The 17273-nt window shown below is 40.5% G+C and overlaps 1 protein-coding gene across 4 annotated transcripts in view; it reads right to left on the reverse strand.

Moving 5' to 3' along the window:
* Positions 1-16371, reverse strand: part of unc5a (unc-5 netrin receptor A) — a 148278-nt gene extending 131907 nt beyond the window's left edge. For 2 of the 4 annotated variants that reach the window (XM_026190087.1, XM_026190077.1), the window contains exon 1: positions 15738-16369. In XM_026190087.1, the coding sequence (XP_026045872.1) occupies positions 15738-15831 (94 nt within the window). In that variant the 5' untranslated portion in view covers positions 15832-16369. Of the gene's footprint in view, positions 1-15737 lie in introns of all 4 variants that reach the window. The other 2 variants (XM_026190068.1, XM_026190096.1) reach the window with 2 other exon arrangements.
* Between the last annotated feature and the right edge of the window lie 902 nt (positions 16372-17273).

Raw genomic sequence — 17273 nt, forward strand, 5'->3', positions numbered from 1 at the left:
CAAAATGGCAGCCTGTTACAGAGCATGGGCACAGATAATGCTTTAGTTTATGTTTGAGGGAGGAGGGAAAAAAAGTTGACCCACGAATCTTTACCAAACTGTGCTACTTAGCTCAGTGCTGGGAATGTGTTTGACTCATATTTGAAGTCTGATCTGCGGTTTTATATAGATAAAGCTGACACAGAAGAAGACAAAAATTGTATTTCCTAATGATCCTGTCAGCTTCTCAGGATCCTGTAATGAGTGAGAAGACTAAGCTATGCCGCTGATTAATAAAATGAAATCTGAAAGGTAAGAAAAGCTCGATAAAGAGGCAAAGCTGAAGGCTGCTGAGGCAAGAGAAAAGAGTCTTTGTAAGATCTTAGAAATGTTATCCAAGTACGGAGGTCCTTTTTTAAACACGGGACTGGTTTGTTTCACAATTTCATCTTGATCCTTTGAACACGAGTGGGACAAATCCGTTCTTACAAATGTGCACGGGGAGGACTTCAAGACTTCCGTAGCAGAGTGCACAAAGATAAAAGACTTTTTTTTTTCTTGAGCAGCAAATGATCTTCTTAAAATGATTACTCTGCTCTTCTGTGTAAAAGCTTGGGATTTCACAGTAACAATTCTGCAGGAAAATAACTGAAAAATATGTATCTAAGGGGAAAAAGTTTAACAATGACACTTTCAGCAGCAATCTGACTCAGCCAGAAAAGTTAGAGGAAATATCAACACAAAGTCACACCGAGTCCGAGGCCAAAAAAAAAAGTAAAATTAAGGCAAACTGCATTTGGCTTTTTGACAATTTAGCCTGAAACCAATCTGTCTGAGTTATCAGTAAAAAATAAATAAATTAAATAATTAATTTTAAATTGTATTGACGGCAGTTCTGCCACACATTACAGGGATGATTCAAAATGAGGTCTAAAGTCTCCAGGATTTTTTTTCTTTAATAACAAGCATGACGTGATGACACATTGCACCTGCTCGCTGTTTTGCTGTGCATGTAGAGAGTGAAAAAAAATAAAAAAAGATATATCCGCTCAACAAAGGGGAGGTGGCGAAGGCTTATAAATAACAGGTTAGAGGAAAACCTTTTTCTGCTGACTTCCCTCCCCTTGATCTCTTTCTCCTAACATTGCAATCTATTCATTTCCTCCTGCTTGTCTTATAAGACAGTAATGGTGATACAGAAGTGTAATAAGACCTTTAGAAAAATACTTCCCAGTGTCCGGAGACCCCTAAACCCTCCAGAGGGAGACTATTCATGGAGGATTATTGGGCCTTTATTAAGTTGTCATATCAGGTAAGGATTAAGCGGACCTGGTCCTGAACCACTCCCCTTGCAGTGCCAGACCACATTGACTCAGTGGAGCCCCCTGGTGCCACAAGACCCCTGTACGAAAAGACTGAGGGAGTTCATCTAAAGGTCCCGTTGGAAGCTCTGAAACCAAAAGGAATCTATGAAGACTGCAGCTCTCAATCTGGAAGGTTTATAACTACAACACTGGGAATTTTTTGAAGTCTAAGAAATTGTCCGTGAAATTCTGTGAAACACTTCAGTACAGATGAAGGACTTCTGTGTTACTCACTTATTGTGGCTTTTAACAATACAGAGTAGGGCCGGTGTTTTCTTGCTGACACAAAGGAAGACTTTTGAAATTGAAACTCTGAAATTCAACCTCCAAACTGTCTGTGAGTCATAAAACGTCCTTACTCTAGATGTTTAAATGAAAATTTTCTTGTGTACAATGCAGACACATGGTTATTCCTGACAAGATCGGGAGCCTGGAGTTCATAGATTTCACTCCATGTTGGCACAATCAAAATAGCTACAGGAAACAGATCATAACTCAGCATTACATTACTTCACTTATGATTATTTTTACATTTCACAGACATTTTTATTCACAAAACTGTACAGCAGGTCTGCAAAATAAAATGAACTTTAAGGGATATTTAAAATACATCCTCCATCAATTAAAATGCAAAGCAGAAGCAAATCAAGTGCTCCACAATCAGTGCCTGACCACATGCCTACATCTGCCAGTCACAGCTGTTCCCTGCACTATGCTGCTTGAAATTTCCTGGACTAGTCTAGACAAGTAACACTAAGTTAAAAGACAACAAAAATCAAATGTCTGACACAAGCAGGAGGTGAAAAGCTTGTCCCTTGAAGCAGATCAGCATCCGCTGTTTGGAAAGACTTTGGAATTAGCAGAAGGGATGTTAATCAAGAATAAAATGATATGCAAAGAGCTGTAGAGTTGTGTCTGCACCACAAAGCAACACAACTAAGTTATTAAACCCTCCACAAACTGCAGTATGATGAATGCATGAGGCCACAAAACACACAAAAACAATGTAAATCCATCCAGCGTCAATTCAGACATCCATAAAAGCATGTCACCGTATCCACCTGAAATCAGTCCACTACTCCCAGTGAGTAATAAATGTTTCAGGAAAATGGTCAACGTGCAGGACAAAAGCTTTGTTATCCCCTCATGCTGTTATTTTTTCGAAAGTGGCAATATCAGTGCTGTATGCAAAACGCTGTAGGGGACATGTAGAGGGACCTCACAGCTGTCAAGCACGCCGTTTTATTCATATCCATCGTGCAGGTGAAATGAATGAAGGACTTTCTATTATTTGTCTGCAAAGATTAATTTCTAAAGACTGATTAACAGAAATGTAACAACTTAAAAGAAAAATGTAGCACCTTGTTGATTTCTTTGTGTTTATCTTTTTAAGAGACACACCAAATTCATTATTAATTATAATTATTTAATTGTTATTAATTTTAGGTGAACTGGAAGGACCTATTTTGCGCACAGATGTGAAAGCAGTGTTCTGTTAATGCGACAGAGCAAAAAACACATTTTCTGTCACTTAAATCAATAAATAATTCAAAAAGTAATTGTAACCTCAATATCTAGGTAATGCCATTAACCCTGTCAAGGCAGGCGTTGCAGATTTGTAACAAGTAAAAGCTAACAACCTGATTACCCCACATACATATTTTATGAGGTTTTTTTTTTTACTAAGAAGTACAACTGCAGGTATTCTTTTGTGCATTAGCAACAAAAACTTAATTTGAGCCTGAGAGGTTAAGTTAGCCTCTAGTAACGCTGAAGAACCTTGGATTCTTTGACCAGGATGTGTCCTTCAATATGCATCATAAACAAATATGTAGGACTGCTTTCTTGGATTTGCACAATATCTCTAAAAATAGAAATATCACGTCTCAGAGTGATGCTGAAAAACTTGTTCATGCATTTTTTACTTCTAACCTGAACTACTGTAATTCATTATTATGAGGTCATTCTAAAATCTCCCTGAAAAACCTTCAGTTTATCCAGAATGCTGCAGTGAGAGTACTGACAGGGACAGGAAAGAGAGAGTATATTTGTCCCACATTAGCTTCTCTTTATTGCCTCCAAAATCAAATGTAAAATTCGTCTCTTCTTCAGTATTCTTCAATAATTAATTTATATTCAATAATCCCCCTTCTTATTTTAAAGACCTCAAAGTACCATATCATCTTTGCTCTTGGACTGCAGGCTTATTTGAGATTCCTAGAGTGTTTAAAAGTCTTCAGCTTTTGGGCCCCTCCGGAGGTTTCTTCCTGTTAAAAGGGAGTTTTTCCTTCCTGCTGTTGCCAAGTGCTTGTTCATAGGGCATAGAGTCTTATTATTGGGGTTTTCTCTGTATTATTGTAGGATCTTTATCTTATAATAAAATGTTCCTTGAGGTGGCTGCTGGTGTGATGTGGTGCTATGTAAATAAAACTGAGTTGAGTATTAATGAAAATAATTCTTATTGTAATTTTGGGCGTAATCGTGCAGCCCTACTACACGGCACTTTAAACACATATAAGACATTTGGCAACATTTTGTGACCAATTCCTGTGCGTTTACATGCCTGAGCAAGCCAGAAAAAGGTGGAGATTTAGGCTTTTAAAACCAGCTGCACAAGCCCCTTCTCAAAATCACTGTGCTTCAGAACTGTTATGTTTCCAACTGACTTGTCATCTCCTATTAGATTGTCAAATCTTGGATAACTAAGATGAATAAGACTCTAAAGTGTCTTCTGCTTATGAGTGATGAGATGTTCTGAATTAGGAGGGAAAATTTGCTACTGTGGCACATAAATAAAGGCTGGATGAAGTCATTAGAGAAGCTGTTAACAACATCGTACAAGCAGAGCTTGATCAGAGGCCAGCATACATTCAATCAACCCATAAAATTGGACACCAACTCACATTCATTAAATGACAGCCCCATACAACAAATAACTTTGCATATCCTTGTTTATTGGTCACCAGATGTCTTCCTGCCTCAACTCCATGTAGGCAAATTAATTAAATGAGCAAACTGAACCGAGCTTTGTTGTTTTGACTAAATGTGTTGAACAGTGCCAGCAGTGCCCAAAAGAAGCAACGGCAAAATTACAATCAATAATCTGTAAAAGCACTTTCAAGTCCATAAAAAGCATACTAGAAAATACACATTATTCAGTGTCCAATTAAGCTAAAGTAGCATCTGTTAGGCTGGAGTGGAGGCTGTATGGTGAGATCATGCTGTCTTTGACAAAGGAGGCTGGAGAACCCAATTTCAATAAATCCGCCCACATGAAAATGTAATGCTTATGTCAGCATATACAGTAGTTCCCAAACTTACAGCAACAGTTGGACTTAACTGGCAACCTGTGAGCCAAACAAAGGTACATAAACCTACTGAACAAAAGCTTCTATCACCACATATTGAATCTGTATGGCAACATTTACAGCCTTACGTTTTGAAACTCCTTCCACTGCAGAAGACGGCCCCATTAATAGGCAAGGATTACAATCCCCAGCCAAACAAAGACAAACTAAACAATACCCGTTTAGTTTAGTTCATTGCACTTTTTCAACTTCTCTCAAACATCCTACTGATTCCTCTATTAGTAACATAATGAGCCCTCAATAGGTGTGCCACTGAAATGTGTTTGGGGAGGGGTGAGGTGAGGTGCAAAGACAGCTTTGGGTGGGAGCAAAGAATGATAATGGATGGGAGATAGGTGTGAGTGAATAGCCCTGAGCTGTTTTTCTTTTAGTTGCCTGTCTAATTGAAAGAGCATGTGCTTCACATTGTGTTTGTGATCGTTCGATTTGTGTCCATTCTTTTACCAGCATCCACATATTGAGCTGTTTTCAGTGTTTTGTTTTTTCCCAGAAAATGTTATATTGCTACATGGGCAACATCATATATTTGCAGGTAGCCACTGGGAATCTGGGCATACCAGTAATTCTCAGAGCAGTGTTTAATTTCGAGACCTTTTTCTTTTCTTTTCTTTTTTAAATTTAGCACTTGTTTCCTTAGGCTTGATCAAACATTTACCAGTGTCAGTTTTTAAAATGGATTGTAGTTAGATGTTCGTTCCAAGAGATATTGGATCTAATTGCCTGCCAACTTGTAGCTGAGAAAATCCAATACGGGCACGTAATGATAAAGTAAATAGTGCTTACAGTAGCCCAATAATTGAGCAAATGTAGCCAACCAAACGCCATAAGGAGACAAGAACTTCACATGATTACAAGGGTTTGTACCGTGTAAGCTTTTAATATAAAAAGCTGCTTTACACGGGACTCCACTGAACAGAAAAACCATTGACTGATCATCCATTAATCTCTTATTTTAATGGCACCAGTAGGTGATGACCACAGAGTGCTCCAATTCATTACAAGATACTTAATTGATGAAGTGACCCAATATTCTTAAAATAAAATTTTTTCTCTAAAGTTCTCAGTCCGACATGTTTTACCATAACACCATGCAGCACTGCATTAATGTCAGGCCTACCCTAAATGACTACTTTACATTATAAGAGCCTACTTGAGTAACACTACTAAACCTTCAGCATCCACTCTGCCTGACACACAAGACTGGAAAGCAGTAGGCAATTAACAACAATGCCGGAGGAGAGCTGCTCTGTATTCAGTTTTTGAAATTCAAGTGTCAGTGACAAGAAACTCCAGGTGTGGAAAAAAAAACAAAAAACAAAAACCACACTTTGATTCGACGTGAATGCCTTGTCAGCGGACATTTTAATCCACAGAAGCCGTAATCAAGTGCAATACGTGCCGTAAAAAGGAAGGATCTAGCCTCAATGGAAGCTGTGTTGTTATGATTAATTCTATTGGAGTGAGGAGTTGAATGTGTTTTCCGTGAGCCTAGCGTTCCTGATGGCCTTGCCAAGAAAATCTGCTGCTTAGCTTTAAGCTTTGAATCTGTAATGTTCAGACCTCATTTCACATCGGGAAATGGTTTGTTTGGAAAAAAGAAAAAGAAAAAAAATAGGGGGACCTACATAGATCAGAGAGGTTGTTCGCTCGCTGCTACGCTTTTAGGGTGGATAATAAATGGTTCATGTTTTGTGGGGCTCAACTTGCAAAGAGTAACATCAGAATGATTTTTCAGGTACAAGTGTAAGGGGGAAGGCAACAAAAATGAGGGGATCTGACCTTATCCTTGTGTTTGTTTCTTTACGTTTCTATAAGCAATGTAAGAACCCCCAGAAAATGACACAAGTGACATTTGTAATGTCATATCAATGCTGAATTATTAACAAGTTTACTGCTAAGTCCAGTAAAGCGTAACCTTACTACACAACATGCTGTCTGGGCCTGAATGTGTGCCCAAAGTCAGCGCACTGTTGACTCAGTTGAATTGCTTGCCTGAGGCATTGGTGCCTGGACACATACATATAATTAGGAAAGGTCACTGTGCCTCCTGTCTTGTCAACAAAATCACTTCAAGATGACAAATTCTGGCTCAGGCTGAGCCAGACCTCCCTCAGATACCCTTGTCAATCAAGCGCCAGCAGGGCTGTCTGGGTAGCCTTAGGTGATTTCTAATTATGTCTTTTACATGCCATGCTAAATAGGGGAAAGCATAACAATGAGCCATACATTTGGCTGTAGGTGTGAAGTGAGCTTAAAGTGTTATCTTGTATAATTAAGAGGAAGCTGCTGAAAATTCACAAATAGCAATGGAACAGACACGAAAAAATATATACATAATTTCCTGTGGAATTTAAAATCTTATAATTTATTTGTTTTTTTCAATAATAATTTAAGTGAAAATGGCAGCTTTTAACACAAGACATTAAAGAGCAAATGTAGCATATGTGAAACTTCAGACGCCATAATAAGCCAGAGCTTATTAAAATAAATATCAGAAAGATTTTTGGCTGCCTTACATGCACATACGGTAGTGTTTTTTTAATCTCTCCTGTTCAGGCTTGGGGACTGTGAGAACTATTCCAAAAGCTTCAGTTTGGGTTTGTTTTTTTTTTTAAATATAGTTTATGGTGAATTTTAAAAACGGCTTTTAAGTTATTTCCTCTTATAGAAGCCAGCCTAGTTTTAGTTTCTGCTTCTTGACTATAGAAGTTTCTCGCATCTTGGGATCTCACTACATCCAATTCTTGTGATACCCTTTTGATACCAAAATTCTGAAAACAATAAAGTATTATAGTTTATCCTTACATACTGAAGAATCCCCACAAGCACAGCAAATGAAATATGGCAACTGGTGCTTACCTCCATGATAACTCCGCCCCAACTCATTGATAAGGTAGTAAGGGTTGGGTATTGAAGCAGTTTGCAGTTATCACGACTTGGCGAGTGACCAAGGGGTGACGACTAATTTTACAAAACACAATATGTAAAAAAATACTATCAAACTTTGCAGAACAAGGAAGGAAATGCTTCTAATTTAGCAAAGCACCTAAAAGAGTGGCATTGAGATCTGTTTGAAGAATTCAAGTTTAGTAAGTTTCAGTTTAACACGCAAAACATCAAATTATTGACCTTGTCTAACATTAATACACATTACCATTTTTTAAGACATAGCTACACTTTACAATAGCGGGATTTACATAAATGTTTAAGCTAACGTACTGTAGCTAACTTTATGCTAAGTAATAACGTTAGCATAAGATTAGCAGGCTACTCGGCAACAACCGTAACATTTCACCCCGTTTCCTGCCAATATAATGTTAACATTTTAAATAAACAGTCTGCTTTACTTTTTGATAAAGTAGTTTATGCTTAAATATATCAGTATTTAGTTTTGGTAACAAATTGAGTATTGAGAATTGGGTAAGTCAACTACATTGTACATGCAGAATATTCTGATGTTTAGTTGAATACATTCTTCCCTCCATGCAGTATCTGACAGCCACACAACACAAACGCAGAAAATGTACATTCTGTCGTTAATGTTGTTCTCATCAATTACTGCTCCTTTGTTCTTTAAACGTACCTTTGGTAACTGTGGCCAAAGATCTCCATTTCAACTCCATCTGTTCGCAGAACATGTTTCTAAAACAACGCTGGCTTTTCCATATGTTACTTTGTATACTTAACATTCTGCCTTTAGTCATAAGGTTGTAAGTATGCTTTTCCATAGGAGCCTTTTCTGCTTGTGCTAGACTGCCTTTCAGCAAAAAAAAAAAAAAAAAAAAAGAACAGCCCTATTGGCATTTGTGCAAGCAGTTACATTTTTTAAAAATGTGGCCTCTAGCAGCAATGTGAATAAATGTATAGGAATTCCTCACCGTGATTACATAGAAAATTGAGCTATTTAATATGTGAAAACATTTTTTAAAAGACAGAAAAAAAAGGAGCCATTTTAACCCCAAACAGATATTTTTTCTGGGCCCTAACAAGGCACCTTGGAAATGCAAACAATGTCATTACTCAGATTAAACAGTGCAGCTTAATTTATACTAGTGCTGAAATGAACTTGCTTATGCTGAGATTTCTGTTCTTTTTAGCAGAGAATAGTGTTAAGTTTTAGCTACAAATAAAGGCCACCATTACTACACTCCTGTGGCAATGAATTAATCACTTCAAGATAATGTTCATGTTCAGAGCTGATATTCAAATCTTAATTACAGCTGTGTTCTAGTTGCTGTCTAGTGTAAAGAGCAATGGGGCATGGGGAACATGCCAAAACGTGGACCTTTGCCTTCTGACAATACAACATCTTCAAGTTCTCCTAACTAAGAAAAAAACAAAAAAAAAACCCAAAAACAAACCACAAAACTCAGCTTTTCATAATCTTTTGAGTAAATTCATTTTTAAACCAACTAAACAAAAAGTAAAATTGGTACATTTTAATTGAACTTAAGAAGAAATGTTCCTTTGGAAAGCAAGTAGTAAATTAACTACTTAAATTCTTTTTTTTAATAATGCAACTGCACAAGACACAAACACTCTTTAACATTATTTCAGTAACACATGGGTCGTGTCAGATTGTATGAAAAACTGACAAATATTATAATATGGTTGGAGGCCTTTCCTGCAAAGGTTCAGTTTTACTTGAAAGTTTTTTTTAATAGATGCTGTTTTTGGACCAAATAACACTCCCCCCCTCTAAACCTTTAGTAGCTTTTAGATGCACAGCATTTGCTTGGAGGAACCTGTCATTGCTCAATGTTACCATCAGCTATTATTTCTAATGAGTCCTACTGAGTCAATTAAAGCCTTTAAGACTTAAAAAGCTTAATGACATTCTGTGACTTCACAGGTACAAGGCTACCCAAACCCAATTATTTTTTTTTAGTTCATTAAATAAAAACAGCAGCATTTGAAGAAGTGCAAAGTGCTAATCATTTATTACACTGTTGCAGCACAGATTTCCTTTAGTTCCGTTCAAAACAAACCAAAAAACCCAACAACAAACACCGAAACATGTAATTTCCCTGGGTTGCCACAAACGTGCATACGACTGTACCTGCCACACAGACAAGAGAATTTGAAAAAAATGAAACATTTACACAATAAATTTGATTAAATCTGGTCAAACCTTTTCAACGTGTGACCACGTCAAATGACCTTCACACTGCTTTAAGCTTCCTTTCCTACTGCAAGCTTTACACTCTTTCCATCCAGTCAACTGTGTGATGAAGTGGAAGTGGCTTTCACATCGCTCCCTGGTGGCCTTAGTAAGAAACTATTAATCTACAGCTCTCCATATTGCATTCAGATCTGCTTTCCCCAGCCACCACCTGGCCTGAAGTAAAGGCCAAGAGAGGACCCAGAGGACTGGACAGGCTCTTATTATGAGCTGCACCAAGACACCTCTGGGTTTCTACGCACTTCCTCTGACAGTGACTGATGGCCAATTAACCATTTGGAGAAGAGTATTGATCACCCGGAGAACAGGAAAGACCTGAAAACGTCTCCTAACACACTGCTATTCTCACTGTGCAGTGTTAGCAACCAGACAGTACATCATGTATAGTAAAAACAAATACAGGAAAGCCTTATCACACAAGATTGCATCTCAAGGCCAATCCCCAAAGAGAGTGTTTTCAGATGGGTTTTTCCCATGTATCACTCACACCCGCCCACACAGACTCCGAGACGTCATGTTGGTACCCCTACATTTATTTTCCCGCTAATAGTAATGAAGTGTATTCTCCACAGACAGCTGTTTAAAAATCACACAAATCTGTTGTTGTTCTCCGATTATTAATGGTATCCGTGATGATCAAGCCTCCTAGTGTTACTATAAATACATAAAAACTATTTGATTTCCTCACGCTGAGGCTACATGAAAACCATTTTTCTGAATTTTACTATTACTGTAAATTCCTGCTGTAAATCAGCCCGGCGAAGATTGTCCAACAGCTCTGCTCAGAGCTCCTCTGTGCTACTGACTGGGACACAGCTGCCTCTGACGATGCCTAAACGGGGGTCAGTCAAATCAGTGTGGATAGAAGAGCCTCAGTGGTACTCATGTTCTACTCACATTTAATTTTTCTTACTGCAGATTTGCAGTAAGGGTGCACAGCTCTGGATGGCCCCATCTGTAGTCTGGTTAAATAAAAGTCACCAAAGTCATGGTCAAGAAACTGGAGAATGCAACTACAGAATACACTGGCAGCACTAAAAATGTCGTACTGTGAATAATTTCTGGGATATAAATATTCACGGGTCTTCACATTTATTTTTATTTTATTTTTTATAAACAGCAAGAGAACAGATCAGCATCAAAGGTTAAAGCTCTGTGTTACATCTCCTTCCCCCTCATGATGCAGGAAGTGAGAGACAAAAGTTCCAGGGAAAATAACATTTGATTAGAACGTCCAGGGAAAGACCCGGGATTCAACTTAACAGCCTCTTAACCTTTTCCACCAGCACAGCACCAGCTGCACTCCTTTCCTCATTTCCACCGACCTCAGAGGCGGTGCTCAAACGTTGACACTGGCAAAACACCACAAAACTGATGGGTGCAAACTTAGAATCTGATGTTAAAGGATATGGGAGTGGTAACCACAGGAAATTAACTGATGACTGGCAGATGTAGCCCACAGATTTCGACCACCATGATTTTCTTCCCACAGAAATTACCACAAATTCTTCTAGCAATAAAACATAACAAGGGGTTATCAAATCTGCCAAAACGTTGGCTGGTTCTTAATAAAGAGGCAATTTCTGCCCCCACAGACTGTTGTTACAGGACAATTAGCAGGAGAAACAACAGTAGAAACTGAGCGCACTCTACAAACTGCTGATACAGTACACTGTCAGATGCTGTGACCTTCTGTGAATTATTGTCCAGGTTTCCATTGAGGACACAGGGTAATCTCATCCCACATCAGGGGTGAAAGGTCAGTTTTATGCTACCTAGATAGAAAACCACAGATACTAACTATGGCGTGCTAAATTTCAAGGAGGGAAAAAGCCCAACTTCAACCCCTAAGTGCTCTCACATACACCTGAATCATAGAAATGGGGTAATTGAAACAAAAGGGCAGAGTTTGACAGAGATGTAGTGCCTTCACTGGGCCTCTGCACAGACTGCAGAAAATAAACCCAAACTCCTCCCCCTCTGTCAGGTTCATCCTCCATGTGTCCTTCCTTTACTCCTCAAGATAGCCATTTGCAAATGATAAGTGTAGGGACACAGCCTGTTGAAAGATAAGGCGCTTGGGAATTTGTCACCAAATGGAGCGTGCTCCTCCGCTGTTCAAAGCTGACCCTTGTTGACGTGCACTGTTTACCTTTTATTCATTCATTCTGAACTATTATCTCAGCCTTCATTAATCACGGTAACTCAAACTGAGAAAATGACTTTTGCGAGACTTGGACAGGAAAGGGATTAACTCATTTCATCCGTTTCTGCCGTGCAAACAAATGATTAAAAGTGAATAATAATGCAATACATTTGATCCGCTCGTTCTCGGAAACAAGCAATCCAGCTTGCTCCGTCATTTTGATATCATCCAATTCAAATTTTGCGAGCTAAATTCATCGCACGCATGTGTACTCCTCAAGAGAGAATTCGTTTTAATTCCTTACCGTTCCCTTGGTGTAATTGCCTCCTCGCTTGATATGTTCTGCATCTGTACATCATGCTAATTTACCGTGTATCAGCAGTTGAGAAAATAATTTTAAACAAAAATTTCCCTCCCACCACTGTTCAAGTCTCCCCCCTTTGTCTGTGTCATTTGTATTCATCTCCCACGACTGCAGGGAACGAAAACTCTTTCTGGTTGTAAATTATCGCTTCCCCGTAAAAGACCACATCCCTGCAAATACATGGCGATCATTTGCCATGCATTAGCTACGGGACAAAAACGAAGTGGTTTTAAATTCCTCTGACCAGAAGGCAATTTCCCCCAATAAATTATGTTAATTTCTGCTTTCGCTCTCCTTATCGCATTCTTTAGTGAGTCAATGAGGAGAGACAAAACTGGCTGTGAGAAAGACAACTCTGGGATGATTCACATTAGAATGATGAGAGACATCTGGCAAGAGAATCCCTTACAATACTGTACTAAGAAACGGGGACTCACAAATTGCTGTATTATGCAACAGACTTGTGGTTGTTGTCGTTTAATGGCCATCCCCTTGCATCAGCACAAGGTTTACACCCCGTGGAAATTGCTCTGAGGTGACTGTTCGCACAACTAGGAAGGTGCTTGATACCAAATCCCATGCTCCCTCGCTGAACCAGACAACTATCGCTTGGCAACGTTCTCACTGGGCAGATGAAAAACAAACAAATAATTCTGATTCCTGCTGCATGCAGGAACTAACAGGACATTAATAACAGGCAACAGACCAAAGTTTGAATACAGGGTAAAACACAGAAGGAACAGGAATTGGACTAATCTGCAGGCATCCACCTTAGACACACACACACACACACACACACACACACACACACACACCAGAAATGCATGTATGCAAATCCTTGTGGAAACACCCTCCCACATACACAAAAACAACACACATGCACCTTGCATACTGAAAACATCAAGTGCTGTGCACACACACGCACACACATACACACACACAAACTGGCAAATCAGAACGGTTCTTTGTTCCTGAGGCTGAAAGCGTACCTACCCCCTCTGTCCGGCCCGTCAGATCACTCACAACACAGTGAAAGGGAAAGTGCTCAGCTAGCTCAAACTTAGATTGACAGGCCTACCTTTATTACTGAGTGAGTTATGTTTCCCTGCAAAAAAGACAAGCCGGCTTTGATACTGACGAATGCCTAGTCAGCTCTTTGCCTCGCTACAGAGGACAGCTCGACTGAACTCGGCCGAGTCTGTCCCAGTCCTGATGTCGAAAGAATTGGCTTCCAAATTACCTTCCGATTCATTTCTGGATCTCACTTTAGCCTTAAAAAAAAAGAAAAAAAAAAAAGTGGCCACTAAGCTGTGATAGGTGCCTGGAGGGCTGCCTGTACTGACCTGATGTAGTGACAAGACTGAAACATGGAGAGGAGCGGTCTGGAAGGAAATGTGATATAAAAGAAAGACAGAAGAACGGGGAAGTGAGAAGAAATTTCACAATTAACCCCACATCCATCTCCCTCTATACATAATATATTCTCTTCAGGGGTCATGAGAAAGCTGTGAGCCTTATCCAGAAAGCAGTGAGTGACAGGCAGGGAAACACCCTGGTTAGAGCTCCAGTCCATCACCGAGCGAACAAAGAAACTGCAAACACCTTTGGGAATTCAGAGTCTTGAAAATCGACCTACAACCGCCGGTCTTTGGATTGTGGGAGGAAACCAGGGCACGCACAGGAAACCAAATGAACACGGCAGGAACACGTAACCTCCACACCAAAACAGTTTACTGCAAGGCAATGGCGCTAAGCCGCTGAACCACCACGCCACCCATATAGAACCCAGGAACCCCATCAAAACACATCACTTCCAACATGAATCACAAACTGACTTGTAAATGCCAGCACACTGCTACTTACTTAGCTTGATATATGGAGGTCCCTCGAGCATGACTGTTTATTTAATCCTAATATATTCATAATTATACCCTAATTAATGCAAGGGAGGAAAAAAAAAGCCCGCTGAATTCATCATCTCGGTGTCCTGAAGCACAAGACACAAATACAGCAACTTTAACATGTTTTGCCTTCCGTCCAAAGCAAGGTTAACAGTTTGGATACGAGCGCGAGGCAAATGGTGTGCGGAAACTCTTGGGTTTTGGATACTCACCAGCAGCTTCCAGCTGTGTGGCACAGTCAGGGTGATATTTAGCATCAGAGGGAATGTTTAAATAAAGTGCTTTAAACAGTCCAAGTGCTGAACTGTGAAATAATGCGTTATGAGCAACAGTGAAATTGACTGCATTGGCTGAATAACTAATGTGGACGTTAGATGGCTGGTTTGATTGTGCACCATGGTGAATATTAGGGGTCAGTGAACAGCACTCGGTTGAGTTGGATTTGTCCAAAACTGAAAGAGGCATTTGCACAGCTGGTTGTGATCATGAGAACATTTTTCCTTTAAAAAAAAAAATCAATATTAAAAGAGTAAGAGTATCTTATAGCTCATTTTTCGAAAAAGGATTTTGCTGCTGTGAGAAACTTCCATCCTCGGTGCTTTAGTCCACCTATCTTGTTGATGATTGTTTAGTGCATTTGCATGCAATCGGGGAACGTCTGGCCAAGCTACACCATAAAATCTAACTCATCAGTGCGAGTAGGTCGTCTACCAACTCAGTAAAGCTGTCAGCATACTGCAAATGCAGCAGGAATGACTCCTGGCCGGAGAGAAACGTGGAGTTGAACGATGCTGTCTGCAGCCAGCCGGAGAGGCTGTGACTACACTACGGTGTCCTCCACACACACACACACAGAGCTCGGAGATTTAATAAGACAATCACGAGGGTGGCGTTACTGAAGGTTGTTTATGTGGCAGGAGGAAAGGAGCGCGACGTTACTGGGCACGAGCTTTTATTGTCCGCGGGCCCCGTGTCTGCCCCAATCATCTTTTTTATTATAGTTCTGATTTCCCCCTCTCTCGGGCAGGTGTAAGCCCCAAGTTACACGACAGCAGGAATAAAAACGCGTGCCATAAACTTCTCGTTGCTGCTTCGAATTTTAAAAAGAAGAAGAAGAAGAAGAAGAAAGCTGGACGAGGTTATTTGGCATTTGTCTGTAAGTTTTAACCTTGGTAGTCACGTCTGAACCCCCCCCCCCCCCCCGTAACCTTGAAGGTGTAGGCTAATTGACGAGTGCTGGTGCTAGCAAATTAGGGAATAATAACGACCGCCAACAACGTGCGCACCGGAATTTCGACAAAAACACCAGCAAACAACTTGTCACGTGCAAGCCTTCTAGGTTTTCCCAACACACAAACTGTTTACCAGTAAAATAAATCAAATAAAATACAAATAATAAAAAGCCGAAACAGTTTAATTGCAGCCCAACTCACCACCAGTGCAGGTGAAGCCAGAGAGGACGAGCCAGAGCGCAAGGAGCGTGGCGCTGAGCCTACAGCGGACAAAGGGGCCCAGAAGTAAGGGCATCTTCGTGGGGTTTTTTTTTTCTATCACCTAAGTTTTACAAAAAGGCAGAGAGCAGAGACGAAACACGGGCACACTGGGCTTTTTAAAGGTCCGGAGAGTGTCCTCTGTAGCACTTCACGCCTGTTCTGTTTTTTCCCCTCACGCCCAAGTCCTTTCCTCAGCACATATCCTCCTGCCGTAGCGTGGCCATCAGTATCCCGGTCGTGCGTCTTCGTTGCTCAGAACAACGCATCACAGGTGTGGTAAATAAACTGCTGCCTCGCTCTCGCCTCCGCGGGTCTTACTGTAGTCTACTGTATTTCTCCAAAAGCAGCTATCCGTTCACAACTCTCCCTCTGTCTCGGAGCCGAGGAGGGTGTTTCTTTGCTTTCTTTCTTCTCACTTTGCTGCCTTCGCGCGAAAGAATACCTTCTCCAAATGCGAAAAGGGAGAGAACTGGCATCGGAGAAAGAACATCTGCTTGCACAGCAATGCTGAAGTGCTTAGAGTCAGGGGAAGGTATAAGCTGCGATGGACGGAGGCGCAAAACCAGGAACGGATTTTGCCTGCACGCTGGGATCGGAGCGCCCTGAGCGCGCCCTACTGCTTTCTCTTAGACAAACAATACATATCTTATAATACGCAAAACTAACCACGCGCTGTTAAAATGCGCATAAAAATGGAAATGATTTCATTCACATCCACGCAATTTGTTTTTTTTTTCTTCTTTTTTTTCACATCTTCTGCCTTACATGAAAATGATGGATATGACATTCAGCTATGCAGGATAGGAATCACATGAGTGCTTTGCATACAGATTCACACAAATCACATCTGCATGTCGTTGAGGTTCAGTTACATATGCCTCTGGATTGTCCGTGTGCGTCTGCGTGTGCATCAGTGATGGACAAACATGGGCGAAGAAGCACGAGGATTAGCACTCCCGTGAGAGCGTACACCTGTCAGCAAACTCACACCAGGATGTGACTTATGTTCCAGATAGCTTTTCCTCATTTTCTGGGGGTGTCAGTGGAGTGATTATCAGACTCTTCAGCCGTGCCTTTTACAACGCTGCCAAAAATCGACAGCAGATTATTAATACACTTCAGAAGGGGAGGGGGTGGTGATGGAAGTGGTGGTGGGGATCGTATCTTTGTTTATCCATTTCTCCACTCCCACATACTAGTCAGCAGAATGATAAGTGAAAGCACAGGACTTGGACCACTGTCTTACCAGCTAATTATGGGGCTCATGCAGATGGATGATTTCTTAGATAGCTCAGCTATTATGCAAACTCATTAAGACCTTCTCTCTATCCAGCATCTCTCGCTAAAGGTCAGAGTCACAGTCGGAATGGCAGAACAAAGCACAGACACATGCACGCATATGCTGAAATAAAGAAAGGCCCTATGGTTCACTATCCACTGCTGACAGGCAGCGTGAATGTGGCGGGCCAGGGAAGG

This window comes from Astatotilapia calliptera, chromosome 2 (genome assembly GCF_900246225.1).
Source record: "Astatotilapia calliptera chromosome 2, fAstCal1.2, whole genome shotgun sequence".
Taxonomy (NCBI): Eukaryota; Metazoa; Chordata; class Actinopteri; order Cichliformes; family Cichlidae; genus Astatotilapia; species Astatotilapia calliptera.